This window comes from Meleagris gallopavo, chromosome 10 (assembly GCF_000146605.3).
Source record: "Meleagris gallopavo isolate NT-WF06-2002-E0010 breed Aviagen turkey brand Nicholas breeding stock chromosome 10, Turkey_5.1, whole genome shotgun sequence".
NCBI classification, from domain to species: Eukaryota; Metazoa; Chordata; class Aves; order Galliformes; family Phasianidae; genus Meleagris; species Meleagris gallopavo.
The window spans coordinates 12934568-12947978 of record NC_015020.2 but is presented as its reverse complement, the minus strand read 5'-3'; the positions used below and the strand labels follow the sequence as shown (position 1 = coordinate 12947978).

General features: G+C 45.7%; 1 protein-coding gene across 2 annotated transcripts in view; it reads right to left on the bottom strand.

The window, feature by feature from the left end:
* Positions 1-1754: 1754 nt before the first annotated feature.
* Positions 1755-13411, bottom strand: part of LOC104912353 — a 60590-nt gene continuing 48933 nt past the window's right edge. Inside the window, exons 4-5 of one of the 2 annotated variants that reach the window (XR_004160782.1) lie at positions 2976-8022; positions 2178-2263 (exon numbers count right to left, since the gene is read on the bottom strand). Coding sequence is in view for 1 of the 2 variants with exons in the window: in XM_010715798.3 (XP_010714100.1) it covers positions 2115-2263 (149 nt within the window). In the remaining variant the exon portion in view is untranslated. Of the gene's footprint in view, positions 2264-2975; positions 8023-13411 lie in introns of both variants that reach the window. The other variant, XM_010715798.3, reaches the window with a different exon arrangement.

The following is a 13411-nucleotide window of genomic DNA, read 5'->3' as shown; positions in this document are numbered from 1 at the left end:
AAAAAAAAAAAGAGAAGAGAAACAATATAGATAGTAACCAAATATTCTGGTTATGCAGCTTGCAATTAGGTGAAGAGTCCAACCATAGCACATGGGTACACCTACAGGCCAAGGCAATGACTTATACGTGAAGACAAAGAAGACAGAGAATTTCTTACAAACAAGGAAGGGAACAGCCAGGCCTTCTCTCCAAGTTCAGAAGTCTTCCTGGAGCTGTATGGACCATGGGTTCGAATAAAATTCTCAGAATCTGACATAACAGACTATTCTTGTGATAGCTTCACATGTAACTACACCGAGGCCCTTTCTGCCTCCAGAACCACTACCCAGAAAAGAGATCACTAAAGTGCTGGATAGTTCTTAGCATCTCAGAACAGCTGAGGTGGGAAGGCACCTCTGCAGTCTGTCTAGTCCAACCTCCCATCTCAGAGCTCAACTCGAGCAAGAGCGCTGTGTTCAGTTAGGTTCTGAATACACCCTCGAGGAAGGAGACTTCAGAACCTCACTGGACAACCTGTTACAGTGTCTGATCACCCTCACAGTAAAAAAAAATAAAAAAAAAAAAGATTTTTCTTACAATTAAGTGGAATTCCTTGTATTTCACATTGCTCTCATCACTCCTTCTCTGAAGAGCCTGGGTCCATTTCCTTTAGCACCTGCCATCAGGTACACATTGGTGAAGATTCCCCCCTCTCCCCTGATCTTCTCTCCTCCAGGCTAAGCAATATGTTCTGTTTCATCTGTTAATTCAGTTATTTTTCTCGCTAGATTCAAACATGATGCTTAGTCTTTCAATAGATATTGGAAATTCCAATTACAATCCAACAAGAACGCCTCTACAAAAGAAATATCCCTCACAATAAGAAACCAAACACTGGAGCAGCAAGGCATCCAACCTACATCCTTGGGGCCTTTCCAAACCTGCCTGGAAAACACCCTCAGCAACTGATGTAAGTTAGTCTCGCTGTGGGGAGGGGGTTGGATCTGAGGGTTCCAGAAGTCCTTTCCAATAGATATTATTCAGTGGCTCTAAAAAGGAACCAGCATGGATATCCAGCACATTCACCACCCACTGACAGAAGTCAGGAAGAGCTGTGAAACAGCCCTTTGCTCTATAACCCTTCTTAATTCCAATATATCCTGACGTATATTCTATAGGCTCTGATCAGACTTAACCCTTTCGTAATTTAAATAGCCCTCATCAAATTCGTAGCTGATGTTTTTTAATTCCCATTTTCATTTTTAAAGATGATACAACGTACAAGTTAATCAAAACTCAACATTTATATATAAGGCAGGCTAAGAAATGAGCTTAATGTGGATGAATGTTATCTAAAACAAGACAAGAATGTATACACTGAGGCACAGAAATGGTACCCATGTCCATAGAGAATATAAGAAAAAATAAAGTTCTCTAGGTAACTGATTTCCTCAGGTTTTAAGAGAGACAGATTTCTTAGTAAAAAAAAAAAAAAAAGAATGAAAATGTACATAATATTCAAGTTATATGTTTAAATCATGAGAACCTATTGTTAAAGGCTTACTGAGCCTCTCATTTTAACTTGAGGCATTTGCCCTCGGTCTGATAATAAAAAAGCTTTTGTGTTGTTGGCTAAACTGACCACAGGCTGACACTGGCAAGAACATCCACACCAGCTGAAAACGTTTCATGCAGACTCTCAGCCAACTGAACTTGTAACAAAAGCTGAAGAGATAAAGAGCAATTAAGACACCTGCAGAGATTTCACCTGCTCCCAAGTCAACAATAAAGCCGTTTTGGTTTTCTATGTAGCTCATTGACTTGAGGGTAAAACAACACACTATTACCTACCCGAAGGAACTTTTCGCCTAGTCAAATATGCAGCGCAATCCCTGGCAGCAGCTACACAGGTATGTATATAGCCTGCTGCCCACACTGAGACTGGTGTTCTGTATTTCCAACGTTAGATCAATGCAACGAAAAGAAGCAAGCCATAGGTCTACCAGAAATCTCACTGATAATGCACAGTATTTCACAAGGTATGCCAACACTTCTTGCTCTACTGAAAATAACAACTAATTACTCATTTTTCAGATCCTAGTTCTACACTGTTGGTATTTGAATCTCCTCCTAGTCAGTGAGCACGATTCCCCCTTTGCAGGAAGGGCACACTTACCGACACTTTGAAAGGAGAGGTATTTGCAGCATCCATGGAGTTGGTTTTCTCAGAGGTGCTGGTCCCGGAGATGCTCCGTCTGCGAGGAGATCTCTCTGCTGGGACCTCTAAGGAAGAAGAGAAAAAGGTGGTGAATGGGTGCAGAGGGTGGGGATCAGTTAGGTTTTGTGCCTCAGCAAAGTTTCAAATGCACACTGGGCTGCTGAATTACACTCACCTAGTTTTTATGTCTTATTTACCTCCTAAATTACTATGGCATTTCCACTGACAGATTCAAGGTTGTGAATCTGACTTGATTGGAGGCAAGAGGCAATAAAAACGCTGGTGAAGATCAATACCCACACATATATCACTGTTTCTGAGATGCTAACCAGAAAAAACAAAATTCCTCTTTTTTACATAAGCGATGCAGTCATTAACTGATAACTAAAATCCAGACACCAGGAAATTCAGTGTTAGTCACAGCTTTGACAAAGGTCAAAGTTTGGTCTCCTATGATCACACAACTTGCCAGGACCATACAACCACCAGAAGACGCATAGCTGCCCGGGCAATACAGCATATATCTCTGCAGATAAAAAGAAATAGGTCAACTTCTCATTCTGGCAACACGACCTTACTAAGATACGACTTCAGCATCTTAAATCCACGCAGGCTGATCTGATGAACACAAATATTCATTAAAAAAAAATACGCTTGTTGACTTGCTGTTGGCTCACAAAGTATCCACAGTACTGACAAAATGTCACACACAAAGGCACACGCACCGTACGTCTGTGGGTTCTATATAGCGAGATGCACACAGACACACACAGATACCTTTGTCACAAGTGCTGCCCATCTCCGGCTCGATCACCAGACTTAAAGGAACACAGCTCCACAAACCATCCTAGCGCGGGGAGGGAGAAAATTACTTCCTAGCAGAAAGTCCATTGTTAAATGCCGAGTCTTAACGAAGAGGAATAAAGCGTGACTCCAGACAGCGGCGTTCTTTCTCCTGCTGTTTTCCTTCCAGGAGACAGATACGGTTTAAACTTCCATTTCTGGCTGCCCGGCCCTGGGGATCCGTGCTACTTCCACCCAGCAGAACGCTGGGGCTCCGCTCCCCCTCCCTGCCACGGCAAGCAGGGAGAGAGCGAGTGAAAAGGGAGCAGAGGACTGCAGCTATTCAATCAATCGCTCCGACTGCACATCCTCATTAGTTACTTTCAGGCTATTAACAGACGCCCAACTGCCGGCTTCCCTCCGTTACAGAAAATTTCCCTGCGTCTCCCGATTGAGAGCAGCGAGGAAGCTGTGTGGAGACGGGCGGCCAGCCGGTGCCACGGGAGCTGAGTGGCAAAATCAGTGAAGAAAAGGAGAGAGAAGCCTCCTTCGGCGACACAACTGCTCGTGATGCCTCCGAACAGCCGACTGCGATTCCAGCAGCATTATGACACGCGTCTCTGTTGGATACTCGGAGAGCAACAAAATGGAGCATTCTAAGAGGCGAGGACAGCCGGACCCTGCAGTAGCAGTGGCTCACCCTGAGTTATGTCTCTCTTAACCAACGACACCTCTGGCACTCAGCTCGGAAGCACCAGCAGGGACTGAGCTGCCGAGCACACGGCTGGGCACCGCACAGCTGCCCCCGGAGAATGGACGGAGCAGAGCCGAGCTGCTGGCTGCAGGGATGGGGCAGGAACTCTGCTGCATCCCACTCAGCACAGCAGTGTCAGGGTGATTTCTCCCTCGGTGCTGAGCTTTGGGCACGGCCCATCCTGGTGCTGGAGGGTGGGTGATTCCCCTTGGGCACCGTAGGGAACAGAATGCCTGGAGCGAGGTCAGTGCTGGTGAGCAGCAGCAGCCCGGGCCCAAGGAAGGCTGCTGGGTTTATCCCAGATGTGTTCCTCCTTGCCACCCCCCTTTCCCTAAGCACACCTTCCCCTGTAAGTGCTGCGCTCCCAAAGGGAGCTGCGTTATGGAGGATTTAATGACGGTTTCTGCTGCTCCCATTGTAAACGTAATGAAAGCAAACAAGAGTGATGTATGCAGTTGGAGCTGGGGAGCAAGGCGAGCACCTTTCCTTTTAGATCAACTAGTAATGAGAAACGTAATAGGCTTGGCTTGCTCCACTCCTCACCCACAGGAAATCACATCAAAGCCGCTTCGGTAATTTAACACAGCCTGTTAGCTTTGCTGAGTCATAAATGAAAGCCGGAGCCCAAGCTCCCCTGTTTTCAACAAGAGGTGGTCGCTCAGGATGGGGGGAGCTCAGCAAAAAGTCGGTTGTTCAAAACAGAAGGAGCTGAGAAGTAACAACAGGGACCTGCTGGCTCTCCTCACCTCCGTCCTCCCTCCACGCACATCCCGAAGCAATGCAGGTTCGCAGCCAATGAAACAAGGCTCCATCAATACAATGAGTTTCTGCCTCTCTAAGAGTGGGAAAGGGAAAGGAAGACGCTCACAAGGTGCCTGTAACAAGCTAAAAATGCAACTACCTTCCCTTCTCCTCCAAAAAGCAAGAGCAAACTGACAACGTGCTCAGTCCCCAGGACAAAACAGGACCCAGATACAGCAGAATTGTCAAGACAGGTTAACTCAAAATCACCAACCAACAGCAATCTGCTGTGATGCCCATAGAGCAGTATTTTTGCTGAGCTGTGTAAAAAGTAAATACAAATCTATACTGTCACTAGCAGGCAAAAAATGAGATGGTTCCCTCCCTGACTGCACAGGCAGTGCTGGAGGCTGCTCTTGCATAATCCTTACCTGCTGTAAAAATCAATGCACCTCTCCTAGGCTCAGTATTAAATCACAATTGCTCTCTGCATTGCTCGCTCTCAGGGACCAGGACCACAGCTAAATCACATCGTTTCTATGGATAACAGTCTGAAACTCTCTCATCCACTCTCAATCTCTGGGGGAGAAAAAAGCAGCAGACAGCTCTTCCCCTTTTCACCCTCAAATAGAAAACTCCATCAAACCAATGAATTGCAGACATCCCTACGGGACACTTTTCATTTATCACCTGGCTTATTGGTGATCTGCAGTGTTATTTGTGCAAATAAACATTTATGCAAATAAATATCTTGGTGCTGCACTAGTCCCAGGAGTCAGTTAGGTCGGGATGGCTGCAGGGCAGTGCCCAGGGACACAGGCAGGTAGTGCTCTCTGCACCCATTTGCACTGCACTGCTCTTCCCATGCCACACTTCAGCTCGCTTTGCTCGGCTGCGCTTTGCCTCCCTGACCTCCAGCCAGGACGTGGCTCTTTGGCTCCATCTGAATTTCACACTGCTCCGTGCTCTGGTCACTTGAAACCCAAACCTACAATGCTTTGGGAATCTGTATTCTATTGTGAAGAGCTTTTTCTCAGGTTGGCAGAAGGAAAGCTGAAATAAACCCCCCTGCTTTGCGAGATGGTGCTTACTACTCCATCTCTATTTTTCTGAATTAGAAACAGATTGGAAAAGGGCAGGGAAAACAATCAGGAACAAAAGAACATCCTCAGGGGTTAGAGTGAGAAGAATGAGGTTGGTGACCTTGTAAATGAGGTCATGGAAACAAAGCCTGCAGGGGTCTTGCTGATCCCAAAGGCAGTGCCATGGAGCAGCCGTGGGTCACAGCAGGACCCTGCCACGCGCCGGGGCTGGCAGGAGCCCCAAGAACCCACCCAGGGATGGCAGGAAGGGGTGAGCATGTTGGGAAGCACAGTTCCTGTCTGTCATTACTCATAAGGGGTTGGTTGTGGTCTCTGTCACGGCAAACATCAGAGCATCCCATCCTTGCCAAGGCAGCAAGTCCCAAGATAAAGATACTGTCCAGCAATCAAGAAAATCTGTGCCTGTGTTCATTCTGCAGGTATCTTTCTCTGAAATCTTTGTGCTGCCTTTGCCGGGAAGGGGCAGACTGCTGATGTGTGAGCTCCTGGTTAGGGGAATAAAAGGCAGATACAGCAGGATCCCAGGGACTGGGGCTTCCTTTTTTTCATCTGTGCACATCCTGATACGACAGCGCTTTGGTCTGTGACTGGAGGGAATAGAGAATGTGATTCATAAAAAAGAATCAATTCATTCCGCCTCTCGAGTCTAGCTTAATTACAAGCATCTGAAAAATACAAAACCAGTTCAATGCCACCAATTACTTAGTTATAGGCAAAGACTGCCTCTCAGGTGCAATGGCGTTCAAACGTCCCCAGCTGACACAGACCAAAGAAGCACCCACCCCAATATCTTCACCCCCTTTCCATAGCTAGCTATGAGAAACTGATAATTGATTATTCTTTTTACTCACCTTAAAGGTGAAAATAGCCATGCTGTTTTCAAAACCCATCTGCACAGACAGCTTCCTTTACATTTTAAAATACAATAATGCCTAGAGGCTTCTTACCAGGGTGCCCTACTGGAGCCATAGCCATGGACCAGAACACACTTAGGATTTCAAGGCCATCTCCAGCACTATTTTCTCCTCTGACAAAAGGCCAATTAGTCATACAGACTAGCTACAATGCAAACACACAATAAAACCCTGCAGCACTCGACTTGTTGTGCTTCATGATTTCTTTCACAAACACACTTTGAGAAATAAGGGGTTCCGAGCTCTGCTTGGAAGAGTTGGAGCACTTATGGGCTTGCTGCTGGAGCTCGTTTTTGAAGATGTTAGTCATGTAGGTAACCACCAGCGGAGTGGTTTACTACAGAGACAAACCACTGGGATTCAATATTCGTCTCACAGACAACAGGAACTGCAGAGCTGGTTTCTTGCTTTACAAAGGCAGCACGCTGGAAGGTGAGAAGCCGAGCAGAGATGCAGCTTTGCTGCTCTAAGACATTTTTATTAGCAATTTTCATGGCGAGCTGCACCTACACGGGGCAGAAGTAACGCAGGTGCCTGTCCAGCCCTGGTGGTTGGCTCTCCTCACACACCTACATCCATCTCCATGCACGCACACACGCAGCGCATGCAGCATATTAATGGCGTGTAACATCATGGCATCCACAACTTCATCAGAACAGAAGAGGTTATTTTTATCTCGTTGGCCCCTTAGGGTTGTTTCAGAGTGCTCAAATGACAGCTCTAATGAGAAGGAGATCTCGTCGGGTGCAGTTGGTATTTACTTACTATTTCTTCTAGCATGGTGAAAATGCCTACGAGCCAACAAAATTACAGGTAGCAATAAAAAGCAGAAAGCAAGCAAGCATCAGGAGATATGTGCAGCCCAAGCAGCATATTTCAGATGAGCACTGCCTAATGAAAGAGCAAGCCTCGTATAAAAATAAATAAAGCCATTCATGTTTCATCTTGAAGTACGTTTTCTATCTTGTTTTACTCACTTGGGGAAAACAAACAGACTGGGGCCCAACTCACAGACCGTTATAACAATTAACTAAATGCCTGGGTAAAAACCCAGGCTAAAAGCAAATGCAAAGTATGATCTGTATTCAGTCCTGAGGTCTCGTGCTCTAAACACATTATGTAAATTCTAGCAGGTATAACTTAAAGGAAGAAAGTGAAATTCGCAGCGATAGCTCTTCCCCATTTATTGGGATAACTAGATAGGAAGAAAAAAGCCACGAGAAGATATGTCTGAGAAAATACAACAAAGTATTAGTTATAGCATACTGAACTGCACAAAAGCCACCAAGGCTGGAAAGGGAAATACAAAGGAAGCCCAGTGAAGCTCACTTGCTATAGAACTCCACCATCAAACAACTACTGGGTACCAATTATGATCAAAACCTCTTCCAGTCCATTAGAAGAGACTGCATCGCTGAGGATCGAGTCGATTGGACAAGTCCTGCAAGATGATCCAGGTAAACATCCGGGTGATTTTTACCGTGCATGCAGGTAATTCTGTTGCTTAGGCACCTGCACTGCTTTGGGATCTGAAAAAATGAAACTGAATTAGAGCCCAATTCAGAAGGTGCATAGCAAGCAACGCAAGTGACAATTTGAGTCAGTTACAAGATGTTAAGTCATTGGTTCCTAAGGAGCTCAGTCTGAAAGACAAGACATAACAAGCAGAGCAGATGAACGCACAGATGAAGCTGGAAGAAAGGGCAAGAATATCACAGAAGATAAAAAAAAATTGGCTTTCAAGCACTGACTATCACAATCCCTTTATGGAGAATGTTCTGCAGACACTGAACGTGGCATTTCATGAGTACATCATCAGCTGTTATCAGATTGATGCGCTCACTTTGAGGTGGTGGAAAAAATCCTCTAGCTCTACAAATGCAAGTCAGAAATGAAACATATGTGCGTCCCTAGCTGTCCAATGTGTCCTCTGTATGAAATCTGGAATGGCTGCCCTTTTTCTCTTCTTTAACCTTCATCAGCCTCGAAATCTCCTTCACCAGTTGACTCCATGCACAGCAGTATAAATTGCCAGGACTACTGTGCCAAGGCATAACCAGGCACGAGCAGCACACCACGCATGACCTGGAGATGCTGATGTCCTCGTTAGCTCCTAATGATCTTGGACTGCCCCTGCTAATTTAAATTACCTTGTGTTTGCTGCAGAGAGATTGCACACAGACAATTAACACAGATCAGCTGATGCATGGCAACTCGTTCCCGCAGCGTAATTTGTTGAGAGGCTTATGACTTAGACACGCATTAGTATGATTTCAATATTTATTATCCTCGTTATTGAACAACAGCCTTGAGCCACATCTTACAGAAGCGATCCTTTTTCTCTCTGTGAAAGGGCTGTGAATCAAGGCGTTCTCTAAGCAGCATGCCTTTGCTCTGGTTATTGGGATGCTCTCACACAGGCTGGCTCCCGGGGGCATCAAGGCTCTGCAGCTAATCCCCATTCCTCTCAGTGGGACAGAAGCTGGCTTGGAGTGGCCGTAGCTCTTGCTCACACTGGCAGCATTTCACCTTTCAGCAATAAGAGTTATTCTCACGGATGCACAAACAGGAAGATCCCCATGTACAGCAGATAATCTGAGGGATGTCAATGAATCTTTAACGGGGCTCTGGACTTAAGACAGCGTTTGGGAACAGTTCTCTCCTTAAGATAAAAGAGGTAAAAAAAAAAAAGCCACCTTGAATAGCTCAGCTTTGTGACACTCTCCAAACTCCATGTTAATAAATATTTGTGTGATAAGGCTTACAAGACAACTCAAAGGCCTCTTGGTGTGGAACAGCAGGCCCTGAAGAACAGCACTGGTGCCCAGTCCATGCTCCTGTCCCAGCTCACATTCAATACAGTATTCCCAAAGAAGGCCTCAGCACACAGTAATTAGCAAACATGGAGAGACTCCGGGAGCACTTACTGTCCTCCCACCTTCTGTACCTCTCTGAAACTGCTGACGTAGAGGGAATACTCTAAGTCCAGCTTTATGGAAAGAGCACAGCAACACCAGGACTATGCAATCTGGATGGAGACAACGAAAGTGAGGGAAAAAGTACACCTAGATGGGCTGCTGCCTCCTTGACTGTGAAAGATCCATAATGGTGACTACTGTATCATGGCGAAAGTAAATAAAAACATACAGCAAATAAGTTACTTTAAGTAAGCCATCGAGAGGGAAAGAGGGATGCGTATGAGGCTTTCTGTCTGAGCATTATCAAAGCAGAACAGAAGCAGAATGCATCCTGAGAACAACAAAACATGGAAGAGAGATGGAATGATGTGCAGAGATGAGATGGAAAGAATAAAAACAAATGCCAACAGCCTGAAATACCAACAGCTGAAAGGGAAAAAAACAAAACAATAATCAGCTTCTTTGTGCGAAAGCGGTTTCAACTTCTTGCTGTTATTTATGTTGGACTACAAATAAAAGGGTAGTTTCAATTTCCTCCTTGAATAAAGTTAAATTGATGTGTATGAAGGCAGAAACAGAGCACACGATTGTTTGATTGCACTCCATAGATCTAATTTCTAGAGTAGAGCAGCATCTGATCCCTTGGCCGAGATCTTTATTCCAAATGCATCGAGGCACTTCTCTTTGGAGGAAAAACTTTCAGCAAAGTCTCCTCTTTGATTTACCATCTGAGCGCCGCGAAGTTGCAGGCAAGCTGACAGCAATGGGTAAAGTGGACTGAAGGCAGGGATAAGGGGGTCAGATGGCACAGAGACAGAAAAACCCATCGTTAAGAAACACTTCAGAGCCCAAAAAAGACCTTGTGCTGAACTAAGATGGCACTGCCCAGTTACAGCTTGACCTTTGCCCAGTGCGCACACAACTATTTTAAGCAGATTCTAAGCCCGTTTAATTAATAACTGCATATCATTTAAAAGCTTTCACAAATAATTAACATCTGGTAATCGAAGGAGTGAAGAAAATAATGCCACTGAAAGCAGTAACGGCTTGCCAGTCAAATGTAAACAAAAGGAGAACAATCAGCACCCTACCGTACCGAGAAACGACAGAAGGCTTTTCTCATCTTCTGTGCTGCTATCCAGCCACTCGGCCACATCGCCGGGAGAAAGGAGACTCATTCTCCAGCCAGAAAACTTTTCCATACAGACAACAGCGAGTGAACGGAGCAGGGTAGGCAGGGCGGGGAGGAGCGGGTGGTCTCGGGATTCCAGTGCTCCAGTTGTTGCCTACACTGACAACACGCGGGTGCAGTCCTGCCCCGCGCGCTCAGCCCCGCACCTGACGGCCCATAGTGCTGGGGCAGGCATGGGGGGATCTGCACTTGTTGTCTCTTTGTGTCAGCTTTCAGTTCAGGCAGGAACAGAAAAGAAGGCAAAAAAGGGGAGCGGGGAAACCGAGGTTTGAAAATCCAAAGGAGGTCGCAGGTTATGATGGAATCGGTTTAAATAAAAAAAATAGATTTCAGAGCTGACAGAGCTCAAACAAGTAAGCAAGACAGCTCCTCAGCTGAGTGTACTGTATCCCTGCCATCCCCCTCCCGTGTTGGCTTTGTTTGTAGGCTCAGGCTTTATGCTTTACGCTAAAAGAAAAAATGATTCCAATCCCCCCCTCCACTACAGATGAGCCGGCATTCCCCTGCTCACAAGCCCCTCCGTGCTCCGGCTATTATACCAGCATCCCAGCCTCTCTTACAATGCATTTGTTCATGCAATGGCAGGTTGATCAATCTGGGAAGAGGAAGCTCCCACCCCTCCCTCTCCCCTCCTCCTGCATGGCGGCATTGATCGGCAATAATGGCATCTGCCTCCGCCCGGCAGCGCAGCGCGGGGAATCGCTCCTCTCTGGGCTGTGAAGGTGGTGGGGAGGGGGCACTGCCCACAGCAGCTCATGAAGCAGCAGTGCTAACAGTCCATTCTCTCCTTTATCTTTTTTTTTTTTAGTTTTAAAGAAAGAGAAATGGAAAATAATCTTGCTCTGTCTAGACAGCGAGTTCGCCCTGCACAGACCTGCAGCGAGCAATTGCCATCGTGACTTTACGGAGGGCACTTTTAATTGGATGGGATTTATAGTGTATGATTTATTCCACACAAAAGAGCGTTTTACAGGTTTCCACATGCAGAAGCAGACACGAATCCTGGTAAGTGAGGGACTCCCGGGCCCCACAAATCAAAATTGCCTTTGTCCTCAGGGGATGGAGCTGATGCTCAGATCAAACTGCGCTCTTTAAAGAGACAGTGCCTTTTGTGCATCAGCTTCTGAAACTGCCTTTATTTTAAAGAATTCGTATCGTTGCCATCCACTGTTGCAAAGTAGGACACGTGCTGACCCTGCCTAAAAGCCGAGCAAAACAACAACAAAAGCATTAGATCAGCAAGGTGGAGAATTAGTTACTAACCAACCAACGAAGGGGAAAAAGAAAAAAGAGCTGTAAAGTCCCAGCAGGGAAGAGAATTCCAATTACTTAGACAAACTGTAGCAAAGCGTTGTTTGCGCAGGACAGATATTTTCATAACACACCTGCCAAGCAGGGCAGATGCTGCACAGAATGCACAATTAATGAGGGAATGGGGGACTGACAGTGCAGGAGCAAGATGCTCAGCTGAGCAGTCCCCCTGGTCACCCTGCAAAAGTGCACGTCCCACCCTGAATGTGCACAGAGGGTTTAAAAAAAAACCAGAAATACTGCCTGTGTAGTCTAATAGATTGAAAACCATGCTGCTTGGAGAGGTGCTTAAGCCCCCATCCCTGGAGGTATTTAAGATGTGAATGTGGCACTGAAGTAGTGGGCATGGTAGGGATGGGTCAATGGAAGGACTAGATGATCCTAAGGGTCTTTTCCAACCTAAGTAATGCTATGGTTCTAAATATGCTTTCCCATCAATGCAAAACCCAGCCTTTTTGTTTTGACAGCAAGCTTTTCCAACACATTTTCCCTGTGTGTGGAGGAGGATGACATTTTGTCCAACTTCCACGAGCAGAATCTTCTTTGAGTTATGGATGTGCAAACTGATGACGTCAATCTCCTTGTGATAAGAATGGAATTAAATGCAGCTCTCAGAGCGAGGATTAGGTGGCTGTTTTTCTCTATCCAGTTGGTCAACATGAAAGAATTTTACCTCTTCCCTTCTAGTTTTCTGTGAAACAAGTATGCTGCCCCAAAATGCACCAATGGACAGCCCTTCCACTAAAAACTGGTTTAGTCTGCCATGTTATCCATCATTTTCATAAATAATAGGTTGTAGGGAAAGCAAAGTTAAGAGTATTGATTTCCTATGGATGCTTCTCACTCCCATGAATTTTCTGTCCCTTCTAGGAGTGCAGATTGGGCACACGTTTTCCTCCACAACTGCCCTACCTTGTATCATGATTAAGCTTTATGCATCCCTTTCAACTCATCGCAAGTGCTCACATCAAGAAGGTAAGTATATTAACTATCAAATATGGAAATGGTTTATCGGAGTTCTTGAAGATACGAGAGCGTGGAAAACAGGATAAGAAAATGGGGGCAGGAGCAGCAAAGATTTCAGCCAGGCACACATAAGTATGAACTGAAAAGGCACCCAAGCTATTCCCATGCACACAGTGACATTTGCATTCCTGAGGCAATGTGTGGGGATCACGTCATGATTACCATCATCTAACCTGACCGACTTGAAACACCTCGAGGACAACACCCAGGGGCTCTTCTCCATTTGCTGCATTATTTCCAGTTGAACAAAAGCACATCAGAAAAAAGGACATCTGATTTCAACAGACACAGCAAAGACAAAGCATCAGCATCGCCCGTTCCCTTGGCACGCTGTTGCAATGGTGAGCTGCACGTGTGGTTAGCAATGTGCTCCCAAATCTCCAGGAATGAATGTATCTGGCCTCATCTCTTCACCACTGGGCACTGCTTGATGTCTCTGTGCTTTAATATTCCCCATTATCAAACTCTGGT